This window comes from Eleutherodactylus coqui, chromosome 2 (genome assembly GCF_035609145.1).
Source record: "Eleutherodactylus coqui strain aEleCoq1 chromosome 2, aEleCoq1.hap1, whole genome shotgun sequence".
Classification (NCBI taxonomy): Eukaryota; Metazoa; Chordata; class Amphibia; order Anura; family Eleutherodactylidae; genus Eleutherodactylus; species Eleutherodactylus coqui.
The window spans coordinates 203,604,797-203,626,752 of record NC_089838.1 but is presented as its reverse complement, the minus strand read 5'-3'; the positions used below and the strand labels follow the sequence as shown (position 1 = coordinate 203,626,752).

Sequence of the window (21,956 nt, the reverse complement as noted above, 5' to 3'; positions counted from 1 at the left end):
GCCTTTACACCTGCACTGGGGATTTCACAATACTGCTCCATTAAGGGAGCACTGACTAGCGCTGCGTGGACCCCCCATGGATTAGGATGGTGTCTGCCCAATTTCTGCCCAGCTGCCTGGTTTTGGGATGGAAGAAAAACGCTACAGGCAGCACTTTTTCTTCTGGCATTGTAGGCCTCTGGTTGGCGGCTCTGACGCCGATATGAACCTGCCATTAGACAGACTACAGCTATTTTCACATCATGGTTTTGGCATGTAATGACATCCTTCACAGATAAGATCTTATCTCATGGATCTTTGCAGTATATAGCTGTCATAATGGCTGTCTGAAACCGGAATCTACACCAGCCCAACGGAGAAAAAAAGGACACTTAGTGTTGCCTTCTGTCGGGTGAATCGGGAGGGACATATATGGATGTATGTGAAGGGAGGAAGTGGTATGAAAGCAGCTTCCTCTATATGAAGAATTAGCTGTGAAGCTAGCCTTATATTTTACATATTATGCCCTTTTGTACACAGAATATTTGTGGCTTTTCAGCTGCGGCCCATGGGATTTCCCCAGTAATGTGCATGTTGGACTGGGCAGAACATTCTTGATAAGTCAGTAGTGTGAAGGTCAAAAGCTGCCGGGTGACATCCAGGCTCAGGTCCACGCTTGCCCATAAACATTAGGTTGCCAGTAGGCGTCTCTGGCAGCGCAGAGTTCTATTTGAGCAGAATTGCTGTTTATTAGCTGTAACTGTGTGTATTTTGTTTTGTAGGTGGTACCAGAAATGACTGAACTACTAAAGAAAAAATAACCGGCCAGTGGAATAATTGCTGCTTCTAGGAAACTGCCCTTGTAATTAATTGTACAAGTAAATATATCACAGAACACTGTATACAACTCACTTTTTTATTGGCAGTGTTTGAATATGATTATTACTACTTTATTAAACTCCAATTCCATCATTTAAGCTGCCTGATTGTAGTGAATCATAAAAAATGGTATGGAAGATGAGCAGCAGGGATCTAGCTATGGACCCTCACTGTATTAATACAGAATACCTGCAGTATGCAAAAAGGTCCTGACTGTACTTCATACATATAATGCACGACGGGCACACATTTATACATGATGATTGTCATTCAAAAGATTGCTTTTGAGTGATAGAGTGTAAAAAGGCCTTAACATTGACTTGCATGAATGCTGCCTTCCAATAGGTGGCACTCCAGAGGTATTGTTCCGTCTCCCCAAGGCCCAATGTCCACGGGCGGATTTTAATTATAAAAGCTGTGTAGGAGAGCGGCAGATCTAAAAGCCTATAGGGATGCATTCGCAGGGCAATTTAATGCATACGAACAGTTATGATTGGTGGATCTTCTATAAAGAGAATACATGTGGCAATTAAGGATATTGACAGTAGTTACATTACATGTGCAATACTAAGGAAATCCTGAAACCATGACTTGTTCGGGGTACTTGAGGACTGAAGTTGGGAAACACTGGTTGAGACCATGTCTGGGAGGTAAACACGCTGGACTCCTGACTGGTACATTGTAGAATACTATTGCTGAGATTTGTACAACTGCTAAACTATGCAACTTCCTATTGTAGTAAGCTCAATACTCTACACTTAGGCCAGTTTCACATGTCTGTATTATGGAAACATAAATGCAGCCATAATATGCTCAAGTGCCCCAGTCCAATCCCAGATCTACTAACCTGAACTTGCATCATAGGAATCTATGATGCTGTGAGTTTGGGTCAGCAATTGCACAGTCAGCAATAGAAACTCATCTCTAGTAGGGCTCCTGCACACTGGTGAGATGCACGACTATGAACCCCATTCTTTTGAATGGGGTCATAAATATGAGTGATATTTTACTGCAATGTAAACCGTTCAACTCAAGCATACTAATATAGAAGCTGGTGGTTCTGAAGAAAGAGGCGGCTGCACATGTACTTGTACAGGATATTTTATTACTTGCATTTCCAAGAACTGCCAAAACTTCATTCTGCATTAAAAAATATTGCGGCATTTGTACAAAATCTGTAGTCATGAGTAAAGGGAATATTGCAGCTATGTTGTCATACCTGCCCACCAGATACTTCTGTGTAGTGTTGATCCAAAGTCCTTTGTACACAAATGCATGCATTAATGAGTCTTGTAAACTCTAGTGTGAGGTCCAGCAGCAGATTGATATTTAGGAATTTCTTGCATCTCCTGAGAATAATGAATCTAAGCTTCTCATGAATATGAATCCAGTTTGGCTTCAGTATCACAGTGACTGGAATCCCATTTGACTGGGTGATCTCTGACCGATGACTGTAGATCTACTAGCCTTGATAGTGTCAAAAATGGCTGTTGGCTTGGAGGAATCTAATGCTGTGCATTTCACTGAGGAGGTATAAATCTAAGGCTCGGCTTCATTTTAACTTTGTTTCTATAGGTTTGCTCTCTAGAAGGGGGAGGTTGAGTGGAATCACTGCCCTGTCATGGAACACGCCGAAGCTCTCTCGGTTCACCCTGTTGTAGATATTTAGCCCGTGTCTAGGACTTCCTGTACGTAAACCTACAGGGTTGCTGAGGTGCAAGTTGGCTGGATCCAGCCCTTTCTGAATGAAGGATGAGTCGTCAGAAAGGGAAGACAACAGTTCCTGTACAACCGTTTTATTCACTCTGTTCCTGATAGTTTCGGCCAGAGGACAGTATTCTGTGGACTCCTCCCGGGTGCTGCAGTCGGTGGAGGAGCAGAATACTTGGCTGCTAATACTCTGTGCTAGTGTCTCGGAGCTCTCGGGAGATCTGGATACACTCACTGAGGTTACACTGCTGGAGTTGCTGGCCGGTCCTGGGTTGAATGCGACTTCGGCTGAGTACAGGTCAGATGATATGTTGGGGTGATGATGGACATCAATAGCTGCTGTGGTGATGATACATGTCCCAGGAACTCCACTTTCTGCAGGAAACACATTGGTGAATATCAGGACACTAAACTTCAGTTGTAGTTAATCATAACATCCAGCTCTGGAATTAGCTGCAGCACCTCCATAGATCTTATACATTAAAAGGGGCTTTCTGGGCATTTACTATTGATGCCCAATAGTTGATTGTCGGGGATCTGCCACTTGGGTTCCCTACCGATTCCCTACCCTACTATAGAAGAGCAACAAATCCACTATACCCCCCTTCACCCCACAGGCTGTACAATTTGTATATAGCGGGATAGAGAGCCGATCCTGCTCTATCAATTAAGGTGTTTGCTGACTTCGACAGCCGACAACCACCCACAACAGCCGTGATCAGTATGGCTGTTAACCATTTAACCCCTTCCCTCCCCATGACGTAAGGGTACGTCATGGGAGCGAGGTACTTCCCGCAAAATGACGTACCCTTACGTGATGGGGATAGCGCGAGATCATGACAGATCTCGTGCTATCCCGCAGCGGGAGCCAGCTGTCAGTCATAGCCGACCTCCGGCTCCAGCAGCGGGAGTGCATATGTAGATTGCGGCATGGGGAGGGTTCACAGATCCCTCTGAAGTTGCCGGGCTCCCACGATATAGTCGCAGAGAGCCCGGCTGGTTGCCATGGCAACAGGACGCCAGAGCCTATGATCGCTGTATAAGCGATATACCATGCCTTATCACAGCGATCATCAGTGCTGTGCTGTAAGTCCCCCAGAGGGACATAGATGGTGTAAAAAAATAAAAATGTAAAAAAAAAATGTAATTTAAAAAAAACCTTTTATGCTTTTTCTTATATTAGCATTAAAAAAAGGTAAAAAAAAAATAAAGTGGCACATATTTGGTATCGACACATCCGTAACGACGTGTACAATAACTTGAACACGCTTTTTACTCTGTATGGCAAAAAAAGAGGCAAAATGCAATAAGTGATAAAAAAACGTATATTCCCCAAAATGGTACCAATAAAAACTACAGCTTGTCTCGCAATAAATAAGCCCTCACAGAGCTCCGTACATAGAAAAATAAAAAAGTTACAGGACTTTGAATGCAGTGATTTGGGGGGGAAAAAAATTCCCCCCAAAAAAGGGTTTTATTGCAGAAAAGTGGAAAAACCTAAAAATACAAGAATTTTGGTATCGTAACCGTTCCGACCCGCACAAACATTGTATTGTATCATTTATGCTGCATGATTAACGCTGTAAAAAAAAAAAAGCTATGGCAGAATTGATGCGTTATCATAAGAAAAATAAATAATAAGTTTTACAATATAGTCTAGTCTATGTACCCACAAATGGCACCATCAAAAACTACAGTTCGCAAAAAACAAACCCTTTTCCTATTCCGCGGCCGTATAAGTTATGGCTTTTGAAAAATGGAGATAAAAATCCGCCAAAAATCGTTGCGTCCTTAAGCCCAAAATAGGCCATGTCCTTAAGGGGTTAAATGCCATTGGGTCCCAAATGTACCCTGCAATGAGATGGTACGATGCCATTTGGTTTTCATGGCAGCCTAGATCCTTCTGCAAAAGTGAGTAAAAAAATTTTTATTAATTAGAAAAAAAGTTAAATTTAAGAATAAAACCACCACCTTTTCCCCCATTCATTATAAATATGGTAAAAGAAAAACAGTAGTTGGTATCGCCATGTCTTTTAAAGTCCAATCTATCACAGCAACATGGTGATCATCATATAAAAAAAAAAGAAGCCAGAATTGCGCTTTTTTTGGTTACCTAGTCTCCAAGAAAAAAAAAAATATTAAGAAGCAATCAACAAGTCTTATGTACTCCAACGTGATACCAATAGAATCTGCTGGACATTCTGAGACAACGAGCCTTCACACAACGAGATTGACAGTAAAATAAAGAAGTTATGGCTGTCAGAAGATGGCGGTGGGAAAAAAAAATGTTTTAAAGCACTGACCTGAACAATCAACGCATGTCATTTTTGCTGCAGTGTACACTCCCTCACAACAAGACTTCCTCAAAGATGGCAGAATTTTGTCCTTATTTTTCCCATTTCACTCCACTTAATGTTTTTCAGTACATTTACATCCTGCATATATTTACGTCCCGCAGCATTTGGGTATGTATGAAGGGATATCGTGCAGCAATCTCCCATCATACACCGGGGCGCCAGCTGTTTACTACAGCTCAGACCGGGCAGCTCATTGGAACTGTTAACCTTTTAAATGCCGCTGTCAATTCTGACAGCGCCATTTAAATCCCCCGAACAAAGTTTGTGGGTCCTGTACGGAACCCCGCAATGAGATCGCAGGGAGCTATTCGGGTGTCATGGCAGCCGGGGGCCTTCTGAAAAGGCCTATCAACCCATCCACACAATAAAAAGCAATCAAAACGTCGAATGTATTCAAAAATGGCACCAACACAAACTACAGGACGTCCCGCAACAAAATGAGCCCTCGCACAACTATGTCAAAGGAAAAATAAAAAAGGCTTCTATTGAAGCTAAATGGAAGCTGTCCAGTCCCGTGGCACACCAGCAGCTGTTTTTGTGCTGTGCTGCGGGAAAGCAGGAGTTTAAAAAAAAAGTGTGCATGGTGCATGCACGTGACACGCTGCCAGCATGCAGAGCACATCCGCCGGGCAGAAGAAAAAAAGATCCGGCTGCGACGGAGGGGAGACCTGCAGCGTCCGGACAGGTAAGTATAATCTATGTCTGCGAGCCAGGCGCGTCCCGCTGCAGGAGTCTGCACGGGTCTGAATTTCGCCATGGATATGAGGCCTTAGACCTCATGTCCACACGGTTTTCCCATGCAGAATCCTGCAGCGGATTCCACTCGGCCCGCAGACATGAGACCAAGGAATAGATTATACTTACCTGTCCGGACGCTGCGGGGGCTCTGCTCTGTCGCGGCCGCATCCTCTTTCTTCTGCCTGGCGGATGCAAAAAAAAACCAAAAAACCTCCCGCTTTTCCACGGCACGGACGCAGTGTCAGCTGCATCTGTGTCACGGGGCAAATGGCTTCCATTGACTTTAATAGAAGCCTTGGAAGCCATCCGTGCAGGAAAACACAAAATGTAGCATGCTGCGGGTGTTTTGCTGCACGTGTGATCCGTGCACTGGGGAAAAATGATATCTGCAGGTATTTAATTACCTGCAGGTGCCCAATGATTCCCTATGGGCACGGATCATGCATGCGGGACACCCGTGCGGATTTAATAAAACTATTGTCCCTGTGGACATTGGGCCTAAGGGACCCCGAAAGCAATCATGAGGGTACGTTTCCACTCCTCTCCCCTTTCCCTAACTAGCATGTGACATAACTGCACGCAGAGAGGCTGCACTGAGGCCCACAAAATCCCTTTGCATATAGGGTAACACAGTCTAATGACCAATCCACGTTAATCAAAATTTCAACTTTTGAGAACAAGTGGGTTTATACTTTTAAAAATCTAATTCAGGTTTATATAGCACTCTCCTTCCACATGTTATTCAATCATGAAAATGCTTTATAACAAAATCCAAACTTACCACTACTGGCTTCATTATAATACTGCGTTATATAATTGTTCATGTCGTCCTTCATAATCACTTCTACAAAAATACCAATATAAGATTAGAGAGAATATATCCGACAACAAGGCATTATTCAAATCAGGTTTCCATTCTAAATATGTTTTAACCCCTTGAGTGGCGGGTTTCCTACCACCCTGTCGTGCCCACCAGGGCAGGTTTTTTAAAATGGTCTAATCATCGAATTTCAACTAATTTTGCAGTTGCGTCTCAAGAGCCATAACTTTTTCATTTTTCCATTGACATGGCCATGTGAGGGCTTGTTTTTTGCGGGACAAGTTGTGATTTTTTTAAACGGGGGAGGAAAAAAAGAAATGGGGGAAAAAAGGGGCCATGTCATTAAGGGGTTAAATAATGTATTAACTTCCTTCTCTGGGACATTACGACACAGGGATACCACGTGTGTGATTGTATTTTTGATTTTTTACAAAGTAAAGGGAGACAAGTGTTTTTATTATTTTTTTTTATAATTTTTTAACTTTTTTTTTTTTTTTTAATTTTTTGTCCCTTTAGGGGACTTCCACAGGGACCCATCAGGACCCCTGATCACATTCCGGGGGTCCGATGGTGACAGCCATTTACATGCTGCAGTCTATGTGACTGCAGCATGTAAAGGGCTGTCACTGCAGCATGTAAAGGGTTAACACAGCAGAGATCGGAGGTTTTCTCTGATCTCTGCTGTAAGAGCTAGTACCTAGCTGTCCTCTGACAGCTAACAACCAGCTCTCCCTGCCACAGAGACCATCGGCTTGCTTCTGACAAGCCGATGGTCTCTATGGCAACCTGTAAACAAACCAGTGCAGGAGGTTGCCGGCATATCGGCAATATCTTCTGCTGGTTTTTCAAAGCCCTTGCTTTGTTCTCTGTGGGTCTGTGCAGGCAGAGCACACTGTCACAGCTTGTGGCATTGTGCTCTGCAGCTCCCATAGTGATACATAGCCCGGAAATCTTCCGGGCTATGTTGCTATGAGCAGTGGAGCTCATCCCGGAAATTTTCCGGGCGTGCCACTCAAGGGGTTAAAGCATTGTTGTGCTACTTTTTTATTTGACTATACACCTAAAAAAAAATACATTTTCCAGTTTTTACAGCGGCTGCAGCCCACTTGTAAAGTTCACTGTATTGTATAGCAGAGGAGTGGAGGGCGTGTGCGTGCGCATATATTTTTATTTTGTTTGGGGGAGAGAGGGACACCCCATTAATTCTCCTTTGGCAAAGAGATATTCTTGCAACTCACCTGAGCTGCCATGGGCAGTAAAATGTCAACCTTTTCATGGCTAAACTGGAGAGTGACTTTCTGGCCTCCTGCCCCAGCCAACCATTGGCCTACTTCCGCTACATTATTATCATACTCATCTGGACCAACACTGAACAAGAACTAATAAAATTCCATGAGAGATTTAATACATTTCACCGCACCATAACCTGACATTAAGCTACTCGTATACAGAAATCAACTTTTTGGGCACCAGCATAAAAATGTCAAACAACTCAATACAGACATCCCTGTACCGAAAACCGATTGATTGGCCAACATACCTCAGATGGGACAGGTCCCACTCTAAACACATCAAAAAGTCCATCATCTACAGCCAGGACATCAGATACAACCGGATCTGCCCAACCTAACAGACAGAGGAACATCTATACCATCTTAAAAGGACATTTTTAAATCAGGGCTACCATACCACCTCAATTGATGACCAAATCACCAAGGCCAGCAGGATACCCAGGAATCATCTACTCCTATACACAGAGAAGGAAGAAAACAATCATGTACCTCTAATAGTGACTTACAATCCACAGCCAGAGGTACTAAGGAAACCACAAAGAAACTAGCATACCCTACACAAGGATGACCGTCTGAAAACCATATTCCCGCACCCTCCGCTTCTGTGTTACAAGCAACCCCCAAATTTGAGGACCTTTATAAATCAGGACTGCATTGCCCTCAGACACACAAAAAGGAACTTATGCCTGTAATGTAAGGAGCTGCAAGACCTGCTCACAAGTACGGACACATCCAATGTTGTGTACCTGATCCGATGCAGTAAATGTCCTGTTGAGCGCTTTTACGCTGGGCAGGAAAGATAGTCCTGGAACTATCTTTCCCAGTCAGAATACGGCTGCTGCCATAGACTCCTATGGGAGCTTATAACAGCTGCCAGAGAAGAGAGGTGGGAGGGAGTTTAGCAGCGTAACTGCTAAACTCCCTCCCCCTTCTTTCCTCTCCTCTTGTCTGCCCTTTGCTGGCTGTTTGCAATGGGAGGGGGCCAGAACTAGTTACTAAGCTCCTGCCTCCTCCCCTCCCATTTCTGGTAGGCTGAGAGGGGGCGGGAGCTTAGAACACTAGCTCCCACCCCATCCCGCCTCCTCCCCTTGCCTTATCTCACCTCTGTACATCATCAGGATGGATTTGATACAAAGCTATTGATATGACTGAAGACTTTCTATTTTAATTCAAGGGGGTATAACAAAAATGTTGTATTAACCATTTATGAGTTATACATATTTTACATAGGCTAGTTACTGAGAAAACGGAAAGGCTATGAAAGGTAATTGGACAATTGACCGATAAGTAGTTGCCTGGTCTGGTATGGCCTGTCACTTTATTTAGGGCTTGGTAGGGCACATCCCAGGAGCCATATGCAGCAAAAAAAAAACAACCAAAAGGCTGCACAATTTTGCCAGTAAGAAAGCAGTATCACTAGCAAAAGTCTGCAGCATAACCCACTGCAGGTGTTTTGAGTGTTACCTACATGCAATTGCCACAGTGTGGAACCCTAAACTTAAAGGGGTTGAGTCAATCAAGATGGAATTCCCTGCTAACATGCCCTGTTATGGCATATGAACATCATAGCAGGCCCCCCTACGTCATCATGTCTCTCTCAATGATCGTACGCTCAAATTCTGGCAGATGTACAAATGGCAAGTGCACTGTGTATCAGTGAAGGAGGCTTCATGTAGTGTCAGTCACATGCCCTGCCATAGGCAACCAGTTTATGGTCAGGAGCGCCATCCAGCTGCCCAGGAAGCCTACCGAATCTCTTCAATTGTATCGTAGAGGAGTCTACTGGTCAACAAGATTTACACAAGTGGAGAGAAAGGTCCACTACACACAAGGAGCCTTTTTATAGGCTAAGAGTGCAACCACTTTTAGGGCCTCAGGTGACAAGACTGTTCATCTAATCACACCACAACTCTAATCATTTGCATATCTGCCTGAAATGTAACTGCATGCTGAGTGTTGCAGCAGAAGCCGTTTTTACCTGCTTCTGCCATTTCCTTTCCAGGCTCAATGAGCGCTATGTACTAAGAAGTGAAAGCAGAAGTGTTCATTCCGCTATGCAACCTGGCGATCATGTGACCCTGATCAGCTCTGCCAGTGACTGTCACTACATGGGGATGTTTTACTCTGTAACTGTGGTTTATCAGCTCTAAGTGCCTCCATACTCTAAGAGTTGGTACCAGTAACAGAGTGCCACCCGCTTCTCTTGTGGTTTATCAACTGTAAAAGCAGTAGAGCTTCAAGAATGCTGCCGCTTCCCCGAGAGCCGTATACCCCACAGCCTTCTGGGAACACGCATGCTTCTCTACAGCACTCTGCGGTTTACAGGTGAAACCAACAGATGTTTTCTGTTCAACGTTTTCTCCACTTTAAATGCCTCGAACCGCCGCCTCTAACGTCTCTGCATCCTGAAGACAATCGGAGCTGACAATGAGACGGAATGAGTCTGCTTTCCCGTTCTGGGCTGAGGTTTAAAAGCTTTTTTGGCCGTGTTGAAGCCGAATTGCCTGCAGTCAAGGGAGGACCGTGAGCTAATGGAAGAGCTTAGGATGAGCATGAGTGTAGCTGTGGGCTGTTAGACTATACCAATCATGCACAGCTATCGGATGCTCAATCTTTCCATTGTTTTCATCTATAATTCACACTTGCCACCACATGAAGCCATGCACACCTTTACCCTTTCATCACCAGTGACCCCAGACAGCGAGCAGATTATCGGATCTACAGGAGAAGTATTGGAGGTAATGTGTAGCTCACGCAAAACTGTTAAGCCGGATGAGAGAGAAAGGTCCCGGAAAACTGCGCAAACTCAATTTGCAAAGGTTTTGGTGTCATTAATCTTAACGACTCAGATGTTGGTAGATCTGCTTATTGCCCTTAGACATTGCCTAAGGATTCATAATAGGATTTAAACAGCTCGGCCATTTGGCGTGAATTATGCACCTCTCCCCGACAGTTTCTAAGACAAAAGACATACCTGCGCGTTTCTCGGATAAAGCAGGCATGCTTGAAGCTCTGCCACACTCATTAGCGATTTTGTAAAGAAAATTATCCTGCTGCCTTTTATAGTCCCGGTAATTATGTCTATCTGTTCCATCACTATAGGAAGCCCAACTGAGGTCTTCGGGAACCGTGTGTGTGTTGTGTCCTCTCCACTTATTTCCCTTTAACAAAATTGGAGTGTAATAACTTTTTTTACATTCCTGCCGCGTTTAATGAAGGTGCCTCTAACTACACATCTTAAAGCCTCCCACTGCAGAGGAAGAGAAGTCTGATCTGATGTATGGGCCGCAACGAAATAGGAAACTGCAGTTTCTATAGCTCCCTTACAAGTGGCATCTTTTAACATTGAGCCTCCATGTCCACTCCCTGGCCTCCGACCCTGGCAGGACCAATTGAAGGAACACCGGTGAATGATCAGACCAGAATGTATTGCCAATCGTAGCTACTAAGTCAAATGTTAAAGCATATCACGCTATGGAGAACATATCAAGCTTACAAAACATTCTGTGCAGGGGAAAAATAGGTATAGACTTACTTTAGGATGGGGAATTCTCCAAACACACAAGATGGTAATCCCTCAGAACTGATGTAGCTACAGAGATTACTGTGCGAGAGTGAGGATCTGGCAGAGTCCAGGTAAAGGTCCATAGTTGTGATAAAGTCCCCCTTATTAGTAAAAACCCCCTCCACAAAGGAGTCCACTAGCCACAAAAAAATGTTTTCCCAATATTCTGCCCTGATCTGCATTCGGTAGGTAAACGTATCAACAGTGTATATTTTTAGTTTAACAAATACAAATCTGCCATTTGGGCAATGCACGGTGTCAATGGAAATGACCGGTGAGGTGCAATGAGATAACCTAAGATTTGGCATCATGATTCGCGCTATGGAACCAATAAATTACAAGATTGCAAATTCAAGCCCGGGACATGGCCCTTCTTATAATGGGTCTCCTAGAAGCCTCTGACATTAGGGGGACCAGCTTCATGGATTGATCCTACATGATGGTGGGATGGTACACCACAAGTTGGAAAAGTAGGAATTAGGGAAGTGAGGGGAAAAAAAAAAAATACCTGGCCCAGTTTACACCAGCATGGTTGATATCACTATATACAGGATGCATAGCTTATATCAGCTGTACATACATAATTTTATACAAAAAATACAAAGTTCTGAATGTTTTCACACCTGCACTCGGCGATTCCGCTTTTCTGGTCCACTTGGGGAGCAGTAAAGGGGAATCCCAGCGGCCAAACGGATCCATCTCTGCACGGAACCGACCAGCGCCGAACGGACTCCATTGACTATAATGGGGTCTATCTGCTTTCCGCCTGGCTTTGGGATGGAAGAAAAAGTGCTGCATGCTGCGCTTTTTTTTGGTGCCAGATCTGTAACGGAATCTCCGGCTAGAGGTTTCGACGCAGACGTGAAACCACCCTTACACCAGCATGGCTGATATCACTGTAAACAGGAGATGTAAATACTTCTCCCTGTATATAGTGATATGGAGCATGCTGCCATAACCTGGAGATCTCCTATATATATGTTCAGCTGGTATAACCTGGGTATATACTGTATATGATTGCACACTTTACAAACCACTAAAAAAAAAAAAAAAAAAAAAGTGCATCCGAAACCTGCATAAAGTTAAAAAAAAAACCAAAATACTGCATGTATTGTTTGAGTCCACATGCAGATTTTAATAGTGTATGCAGTTTTTTTATGCGATTTTAATTGTAGTTCAAAAATGCAACAAAAAACATGAGCAGTGTCTTAGGCTGGCTGCACAAAAAAACGCAATTGATTTCCACTCGTGTACACTAAAAAACGCTTTTCCACAGCGTGCCATGGTTGGTATTTGCTGTGGAATCCAGAGGCAGACGCCTGCTCCGGATTTCGCAATGCAAATCCAGCTGTGTGCACTTGGCCTTAGGCTAATTTCAAACAGATGAGTGATATCAGGCTGTGAAACTCAGCCTAAAATCACGCTCGCCAACATGCGATGTCCCCACAGATGCAAGGGGTTTTTGTGTTAAAAACCAGCTCGCATTACATCGGGGAAGTAGCGATACTTTTAGCTTAGGCGGCGGCTCATAGCCATTCCTATTCTCAATGGGTAATTCTTGCATCGCATCACACTCACATGCACCTCGTATGCAGTGTAGTGCTATGCCAGCCCCATTAAAAACAATGGGCGATGCGAGGGGTTCCTAGGGAACGCCCAAAGAAAGGACGCCCTGCTATACTTTTGTGCGATGCACCAACAACCACGTTCTCCCTCACAGGCCACTGTCGTTTCACCTAGTGGTCTGGTTTGGCCCTAGAGTCCCATAAAACACGGATATTTTGTGTACCCACTTTGTTGGCCCAATAGGAAATTGACCATATATCCCATTGATGTTCATGATGGTGTATCTTTTCCAAGACCAAAGCTATGGTTTCGTATTCTTCTTTCATTTTGGTGGTGTGGGCAATTGGTATTGACCCACATATGTTTCTATTGTTCAAAAGAACAAATTTCAAACTGCGTTTTGAACTGTCAATAAATAGACGCCTATCGTCAGGAACATATTGAGGATGTCTCATGGTTATCACGAGACTTTTAATATCTTTACAAAATACAAGATTCTTTTCTTCGCAGAAAAATGTTAGCAAATCTTTTTCCCTCGTACGGTAGAATGTTATTTTTGTTCCACGTTCAAGTACATTCTTGTTGTTCAATCGAGAAGCAAGTAATTCAGCAGCTTCTTTTAAAAGGTTAAGGTCTCTGATTTAAGTCACTCAACTCACTTTGATTTAAACGTTGGGGACATGACGAAAGTTCGACATAGTCACTGTCACTGCTATGTCCTGTATCGTAATGAACATCTGAAGTAGTCAGTTCATCCTCTGAAAGATCTGGTAACTCATGAAAAGTAGGAATTGGTACGTCATCTGAGTGTGGGAGAGGGCGTCTTGCAAAGGGTAAATCAGGATATGTCCACTTGCTACGGTTCCTTCGATTCAGTCCAGTAATACTCACTTTACAAACATAACAGTCATCAATGTGGTTTGCTTGTTCCCTCCACACCATCAGCACACTGAATTTTAAGCTTCTTCTTTTCCCATTACTCCACTGTCTTAACTGTTCAACACACAGTTTGCATACAACATGTGGAGCCCAACTTTTGTCTTGATCACCAAGCTTTACGCTAAAGTATGCATGGTAGACCTGTTTCACGAAGTCTGATATAGGTTTTCTATTTTCATGTAGAGTATGTTCTCCACAGATGTAGCAAAATACATTTGGGTGATTTAAACAAACTTCTCCGACTAGAGGAGGCCATCCTGTGTATATAAACGTTCAAACACCACAACCACAGGCGTACCGCTAGGGGGAGCAGGGGTCGTGATTCCTACCCGGCCCTTGTGGTCAGGAGGCCCAGCGGCCCCTGCAATATAGAGATTGCACGCTGATTGTTTGGCTGGCTGGTCAACAGCAGTGTGTAGCTGTTGCGGGAGAGGAGGAAGGGATGCCGACAGAAGATCACGTCAGTCCTGGAGTGGAGAGGACAGCCGCTGCCATTACTCAACTCACAGCCGTCTCACACAGACCCCCACTGGCAGAGCCGACAGCAGCTTCCAGGACCTGTGACTGTCACCAGTGTGGGAGGAGTCAGTGATCATATAGTACCCTAGTGTGTGTGAGAGAGTGGCTTAAGGGGCTACAAATTAATTTTCATGTAGCGCAGAAAATGCATCATATTTGGAAAGATTACACCAAGGGGCTAGATTATATATGGAAATTTGTTTTGCAGCTGTATGCAGCACGATTTAGGAAGGAGGGGGGCCCAAGCTGAACTTTTGCACCCGGGCCCATGAGCCTTTAGGTACACCCCTGAGCACAACGATTGTACAGCTACAACACCCCACAACATCTCGGGTGACAAATGTACACAACTGTTCCTCACTACTGGTCGAGACAAACTAAATGTACGAAGAAGATTGGTGATTGGTGACGCCGCGTGGCTGGCCATGTGCATGTGCAGAAACTATAGCTGATGGAGAGAAACTGTTTGCATATTCGTAAATAATAGGCCAAATATACACTAAATCAGTTGTAACATTCCCGGCACCAAAAAATGCTTTCATATACAACAGTCTGTGCGGAATGGACGTTGGGTTCACGCCTGAGATGGCCCTGCTATCCATGTTTCAGGGACCCACGGCCCAGGTGAGAAAAGGCCTTTTAAGATTCTTTATACTAGCTGTACGGCAGATCATCCCAAGATTCTGGCGAGTCACCTCAGGGGCCCACAAGGACTCACTGGGTAGAAGCTGTAAACACTCAGGCCAGATTCGAGGAGATGAGGGCAGAGCAGGAGGTAACGGTAGAGAGGTTTTACGCAATGTGGCGACCTTGGCTGGACTTCAGATTGTCACCCGGATTGGGGGAGTGGATCACCCGGTAGGCAAATTCGAGGCTCGAGGCTTCCTGACAGCGCCTCATATAGAGGTTAGGGAGCGCAGGTTCCCCCTGGGGGCTGAGGACGGCAGACTAACCTGCGTTGGAATTCGCCCGCCCTTGAGCGACAATATTTGGCTCGTAGATTAAGTAATCAGATCCACAAAGTGCTGACACAACCTCTTCCCGAAGTACCCACACCCTATCCCCACCCCTATCTCCCCTATTCCCCATTGAGCTCGCCAGAGCTATTTCCTTGGATAATTCTTCTTTTGCTCTTCCTCTCTTCTTTTATCTTTTCTTATCTCCACCTCCTGGACCCCTACCCCAAGGTGGGGATGGACTCTGTCTGTTATAGAAAATTTGGAATGGAGGCGGATAAGCCACAGTCTCCACGGTGGTGTGGGAGTGGAGCAGTTAATGGGTGCAACATAAATATGTTCACGTTACAAAGGTTTCATTGTCTGAACTGCACCTTTTGTTTGTTTGACTTATTGTTTGCCTACATGCCTCAATAAAAACTTATTGAACTAAAAAAAATGCTTTCAATTTTGTTGGCCAGTGTAATTGTTGTGTGTAAATGTGCCCATCTTTCAGTTTTCTGCCGAACGATGGTCTGCAGTTCGGCTTGAAAACAGTCGTTCAGCAGAACAGCTGATAAGATGGACTGCACGTCTGCCCGGGGACCACTGAGAACAGCTGATTGCATTGTCTCAGCTGTTCTCAGCTGTCAGCCCGACTGGCAGAACAAAAGATAATTTATTCAGATATTCGTACCAATTAGCAGATTATGCAAAATGATCGCTCAAAAGCTATCTTTTGAGCGGTCATCTGCATGTATAAAACGGGCCTTTAAGCCTTTGTTAAGATAATACAAGACTTTTTGGGGGGTTTTTATACAGTGAAACACAAGTAAATTCTCTTGTGTTTGCATACACGGTTTGCTTTACATAGCTATCAGGCACCATATAGAACAATCCTTTATCTTTATGCAGGTTCATACTGGAAATACACACCATACTGTTTAGACAATGGAAATGAAGGGCCTTTCAAATGTAGCAGCCTCAGAATTAACATTTTCCTTATGGATCATCAATCGTACAGACTTATGATCAAAGATAGATATTCCATATAGCTAAAGACCACTGACGGAACCTCAGTACCTTATACACACAAATACTCAGGGTATACAGCCTCATTTATGAAACGTTAGCTATTTTTGTAAATATTTCATATCAGATTAGAGATTATTCTAATGAAGAACATTTATGGCATTTTTCCCATTAAACTCTGATAGGTTGCAAATCCTAATTTATTTGGAAAATGGATCACAAGTGTCAGTGACACACAACATTTTTAAAGTGGCAAAACAATTTATAATACCAGGAGCTGGTGGCCAAAGCCAGAAACCCCCAATGTTATATATCAAAAGCAGCAACAAATCTGTATTCTAATAAGCTAGTTTGTTAACTGGAGCTCTAGTACATTTTTGGTACAGACTGCAGATGAGGTTTTCTGGGATATTACAGATCTATTAGTGCAAAAAATGTAAAAAGAAAAGAAAAAACACTTTGTAATATACTGAAGTTATTTATTCTGCCCAGTTTCTGATTCCAGCCTCAGTGGTCGTCTGTTGACAAGTGATGTCCACAGCACCCCGGTGACCAATTGCTGCTTGCCAATTTATGGAAATGTAATAAGTGTGTTTACTGCAAGCAATCCATATACTGTGCACTCACCATGTGAAAGCTCTGTGAGATTTTCTGTTGCTTCCTCATCAGAATCTCTACCCGCCACTACCTTGAACCGGTCAATTTTGCTCTGTAGCTCATGTGGTAGTTTTAAGGCTCGTTCCCTCTCAGCAACCAGATCCAAATCTTGCTGGGCAAGGTGAGCTCTTAACTGGCGGATCTCAAACTAGAAAAGAGAAGATAAGCGCTATAAGCGTGCAAACACAGTTGTATTTTATGAATACTTTGGAAATAAGAGAGAAATACAGGACGATCTTATTTTGTTAGGTCAGCATCCTGTAAGTGTTATGTGGATGCTCTATACCTCTAACACACGATAAAGTACAGGCAAACTTAGAGAGCTTTAGTAACTTAATAAAACCAGACTGATGAATGCACTCCTCACATGTAACTAGTAATAGGACGCCACCTAGTGTTAGAACAGCAAAATGTTCTGTTATAGTGACAGATCATGTATTAAAAACATGAACAATGCAAACCAAACCTGAAGAAGGCGTTTTAATGTAGCGATGAGATTAGCAGTAACCTACACTTCTGTGCAATTGTAGGTGCTCCCCACTTCACATGGTAGGACAGAGAAAACAAAAAGGAAAAGAAAACTGACCGCTTGCTCTTGGCACATCTGTGTCAGTCTGTCCAGCTGCTCCTCCTGGATTAGTTTAGCTTTCTCATACTGTCGTACTACAATCTCCATCTCCACTTTCACAGGTAAGACATAAGCTGCAAGGAAAGACAATCGCACAGCTTGAAAGTCAGAATGAACCTACTTTATGCATGCGCTACAACAAATCTTAAAATAATCTTCAGATTCAGAAGAAAAGTTTGAGGTATTAGAAAGCTTTACAGTTCTAGTTTTAAATAAGTGAAAACCACTAGTTTATTTGTACCATGAATGCCTCAAAACATATCAAGCTTCACATCACTTCGCAATGTGAACACATGCTGGAGATGAAAGGACAATTCCAGTATTAGGATAGGTTTTAAGTTGACGATTGTTTAAAAGAGAACAGGAAGAAGGAAGGGAAGTTGGGTGGCGATATTCTAATGTCTTGGCTTTCATTCAAGACCAAAACTACAGGTAGCACCATTGTAGCTGGCACAATTGTTCTTTCTGCTTCCATAAAGACCCATACTATAAAATAAATCAATTCCCCCCCCCCCCCCGAACAGTATCAAAATTGCAGATTTTTTTTTATTTTTACCACTCTACCCCTCAAAAAAATAAATAAATAAAAATTAATAAACGTTATGCAATACATCATTCTATAAAAACTACAACTGTTCCCACAAAATGTAAGATATTGTAAAAAGACACGAAATTAAATATAAAAATAAATAAGATTACCACTGGAACACAGAGGGTGAGAAAAAGGTTATTGGTAGAGATGAGCGAGCACCCAAAGGCTCGGGTCCGCGTTATTCGAGTCGAGCTTTTCGTAAAATTCGAGAGCTCTACTCGAGTAACGAACCCTATGGACTACAATGGGAGACTCGAGCAATTTTGTATGTGGAACGCAGGGTCCCGAGCTTTTTTTTTCCCCTTGGTTCATCTCCGTCTCCCTTCCTCCCTCCCTCCCCTTTCCCCCTTCCCCTGCGAGACCAAAAATTTTCAAATGACGCGCGCTGCGGCAGGGAGGGGCCAAAACAGGCACGTCACAGCGGGGAGGGGCCAAAAGCTGGGGTGGGGTTGAACGCGATTTGATGCTCGTTCGAGTAACGAGCACCATCGAGTACGCTAATACTCGAACGAGCATCAAGCTCGGCAGAGTATGTTCGCTCAACTCTAGTTATTGGTCTTTGAAGTTAAAATTAGTTACGTCATTAACCCCTTGAGTGGCACGCACGGAAATTTTCCAGGACGAGCTCCACTGCTAATAGTGATATAGCCCAGAAGATTTCCAGGCTATGTTTCACTATGGGAGCTGCAAAACACACTGTCATGAGCTGTGGCATTGTGCTCTGCCTGCACAGTCCCACAGAGAACAAAGCAGGACTTTGCCAGCAGATCAGCAATATCTTCCTGCTTCTGTTTTTCAATCTCCTGCTTCCAAAGTCCTGCTTTGTTTACAGGTTGCCATAGAGACCATCGGCTTGTCAGAAGCAAGCCGATGGTCTCTGTGGCAGGGAGAGCTGGTGCTTGCCTCAGAGGACAGCCAGGCACCAGCTCTTACAGCAGAGATCAGAGAAAACCTCCGATCTCTGCTGTGTTAACCCTTTACATGCTGCAGTCTCCTTTATTTATCCATCGACGTCGCTGTATGAGGGCTTGTTTTTTTGCGGGACGAGTTGTATTTTTCAATGGTGCTATTTAAAGTACCATATAATGTACTGAAAAACTTTTACAAAATTCTAAGTGGAGTAAAATGGAAAAAAAAAAAAAAAAAAAGACATTCCATCTTTCAGTGCGTTTTGTTTCTACAGCGCACAAACTGCAACAAAAATGACATAACTTTATTCTATGGGTCAGTATGATTGCTACGATACCAAACTTGTATAGTTTTTTTTTTTGCTGTAGTACTTGTATTTTTTTTCAAAGACATTTAATTTTTTTAAATTATTTTCTGCTGCATCTTCTGTGCGCAATAACTTTTTTATTTTTCCGTCGATGTACTTGAGCAAGGCCTCATTTTTTGAGGGATGTCCTGTAGTTTACGTTAGTACCAATCCAGAATACATGCGGCTTTTTGATCGCTGTTTATTGCATTTTTTCTGGGAAACAGGGCGACTGAAAAAGTGCATTTCTGGCGTTCTGTATTTTTTTTCGCACTAAGTTCACTGTGTGGGGTAAATAATGCGCTACTTTGATAGATTGGACTTTTACAGACGTGGCAATACCAAATATGTATTTTTCTTTTATGATTTAGATTCGGCAAAAGGAGGGTGATTTAAACTTTTATTACTTTTTTTTTTTTTTTTAAGTGTGAAAAAGTCGTGAAAAAGAAAAATAACTATTACAATTTGGTATTGGCATAATCGTACTGGCCTGTAGAATTACTTTAATACCTTATTTATACTGCTCAGAGAATGCAGTGAAAAATAAAAATAAAAAACATGCCAGAATTACAGATTTTGTTAATCTTGCCACTAGACAAAATGCAATAAAAAGCGATCAAAATCTTACATGTTCCAAAAAATTAGATAAATGAAGACTAGAGTTCATCCCGCAAAAAACAAGGCCTTCTAGAGCTCCGGCAATGGAAAAATAACATCAATACGGCTCTTGGAATGTGGCAACACAAAAGCAAACCTTTAAGAAAAAAAAATGTTAAATGTACAAAAATAGCAAAACATAAAAAAAACTGTATAAACTTGGTATCAGCGGAATCGTACTGACTCAGAGAATAATGATATCACATTCATTATTCTGCACGCTGAACGCCGTAAAAATGAAGTTATTCACCAATTAGATTTACTTTAGACAAAATAAAAATCTACAATTAAAAAGTGATATTTTTCGGATGGTTTTCTAATTTTAATGTGATTGTTAGGGGGTTAAAACTATGTGAATAAAGCCTAAAAGTTAAATAAGGGAGGAACAATAAAGCAGCAAATACATTTTCAGGCTATATATTTCAGAAATCAACTGCAAAACACAAAATCACTTACCATCAATAATTCTCTTCACTCTCCATATCCGCAAAGAAATAAAGAGGCTGATGGCATCCCACGGACTACTAGGTCCATTGGCTACCGTAGACGCCACCATAGGGGCGAGTGAGAGAATGATTACAGCCCCATCCAAAACCTGTCAGACACACAAATGAATTCATTACTGAAACAGCAAGAACAAAATTAAGGACAACTAAAGACTGATTTAACAGCTCTACAAAATATGAGGCGAGAGAAAGGGATTAGGTGTAGGCTCCAACCATAGCTGGGAAACCACTCAGGGGACCATTTGTGGGAATAGCATGAAGGCTATCTGAATGGAAAAACATATAAGAAAGAGCAAAATAAGAGTAAAAACTCACTTCAACTTTGTTTTCAATATAATCCCAGATGCCCAAAACTACGATCCTTAACACAGTCTAAGAAAAGATAGACAATTTTTCACAATGTATTATGTCTGGAAAACATTAATGCAAGTTACACATATCAGAGGTGCCAGAATGCTGGGTATGCATGTTCACGAGTTAGGACACTGGTTGAGTTTTATTAACTGGTCAAACTAAATACAGAAGAGCAAATAAAACTGCGCAACTTTTCCTATACAAGTATTAAAGCTTTATCCAGAGGTGCATGCGGTGGGTAGCAGTGAGGGACAAAATAGCTTGGACTTTAGAGGCCAGTTAGACTACTTGTGCTAGTTATTACAAGAAAGTACATAAAATACAACTTACCTCCACAAAAAACAAGGAGAGAAGGGATAGACTAATCCAGTGAATGATCCCTGAACACTGCGATGCATTTGAGACTAAGAAAAAGTGAAAAAAAAATAAAAGTGATGTAGCACAGCGAGTATGTTCAGAGAGGCAGAGTGCTGCTCTGCTGCAGCTAGTAGTGCAGAGCAGAGATTCTGTAGTGGTGAAGGAGATTTTTAAAGTCCTAATTCCAAAGTATAATGTAATTCTGTGGCTTTTAATCTTTCTCCAGGGATTTTTATTCGGGCTCTCAGAGTGAGAAACTGTAGTTATTTTTTCATAGAAACAATTCCAGGAAAATGTTCTAGAAATTCTTTGCTTTAAAAAAATATAGTCACTGATCTCTGCTCATCAAAAGGTGCTAAGGCAAAGCAGACAAGCCGTTGTCATGAGCCATGTCCGATACCGAACCTCAGCTTCATTCACTTCAAGGGATCTCTGTACTGTGGATGGTCCGCACAGACATGTGCAGTACAGATTGCTTTTTTTCTCTCGAAATCTCCCGCTTTCCCGCGGGATTCGCAGCCCGTCTGCAGTGTCAGCTGCAGGCGGGCCATGGATCGGACGTCTTCCATTGGCTTCAATGGAAGCTGTCTGTGCGGGAACTGCACTGAAATAGAGCATG

At 42.8% G+C, this 21,956-nt stretch overlaps 2 protein-coding genes across 6 annotated transcripts in view; one reads left to right on the top strand and one right to left on the bottom strand.

The window, feature by feature from the left end:
- Positions 1-951, top strand: part of ETFA (electron transfer flavoprotein subunit alpha) — a 40,775-nt gene extending 39,824 nt beyond the window's left edge. The window contains exon 12 of the mRNA XM_066592256.1: positions 762-951. Within this exon, the coding sequence (XP_066448353.1) occupies positions 762-800 (39 nt within the window). The 3' untranslated portion in view covers positions 801-951. The remainder of the gene's footprint in view (positions 1-761) is intronic.
- A 992-nt stretch (positions 952-1,943) lies between these two features.
- TMEM266 (transmembrane protein 266) overlaps positions 1,944-21,956 on the bottom strand; it is a 51,275-nt gene continuing 31,262 nt past the window's right edge. For 4 of the 5 annotated variants that reach the window (XM_066592252.1, XM_066592255.1, XM_066592251.1 and 1 more), the window contains 7 exons: positions 21,311-21,384; positions 20,942-20,998; positions 20,577-20,715; positions 17,575-17,690; positions 16,959-17,136; positions 6,445-6,507; positions 1,944-2,943 (listed from right to left, as the gene is read on the bottom strand). In XM_066592252.1, the coding sequence (XP_066448349.1) occupies positions 2,411-2,943; positions 6,445-6,507; positions 16,959-17,136; positions 17,575-17,690; positions 20,577-20,715; positions 20,942-20,998; positions 21,311-21,384 (1,160 nt within the window). In that variant the 3' untranslated portion in view covers positions 1,944-2,410. The remainder of the gene's footprint in view (positions 2,944-6,444; positions 6,508-16,958; positions 17,137-17,574; positions 17,691-20,576; positions 20,716-20,941; positions 20,999-21,310; positions 21,385-21,956) is intronic. The other variant, XM_066592254.1, reaches the window with a different exon arrangement.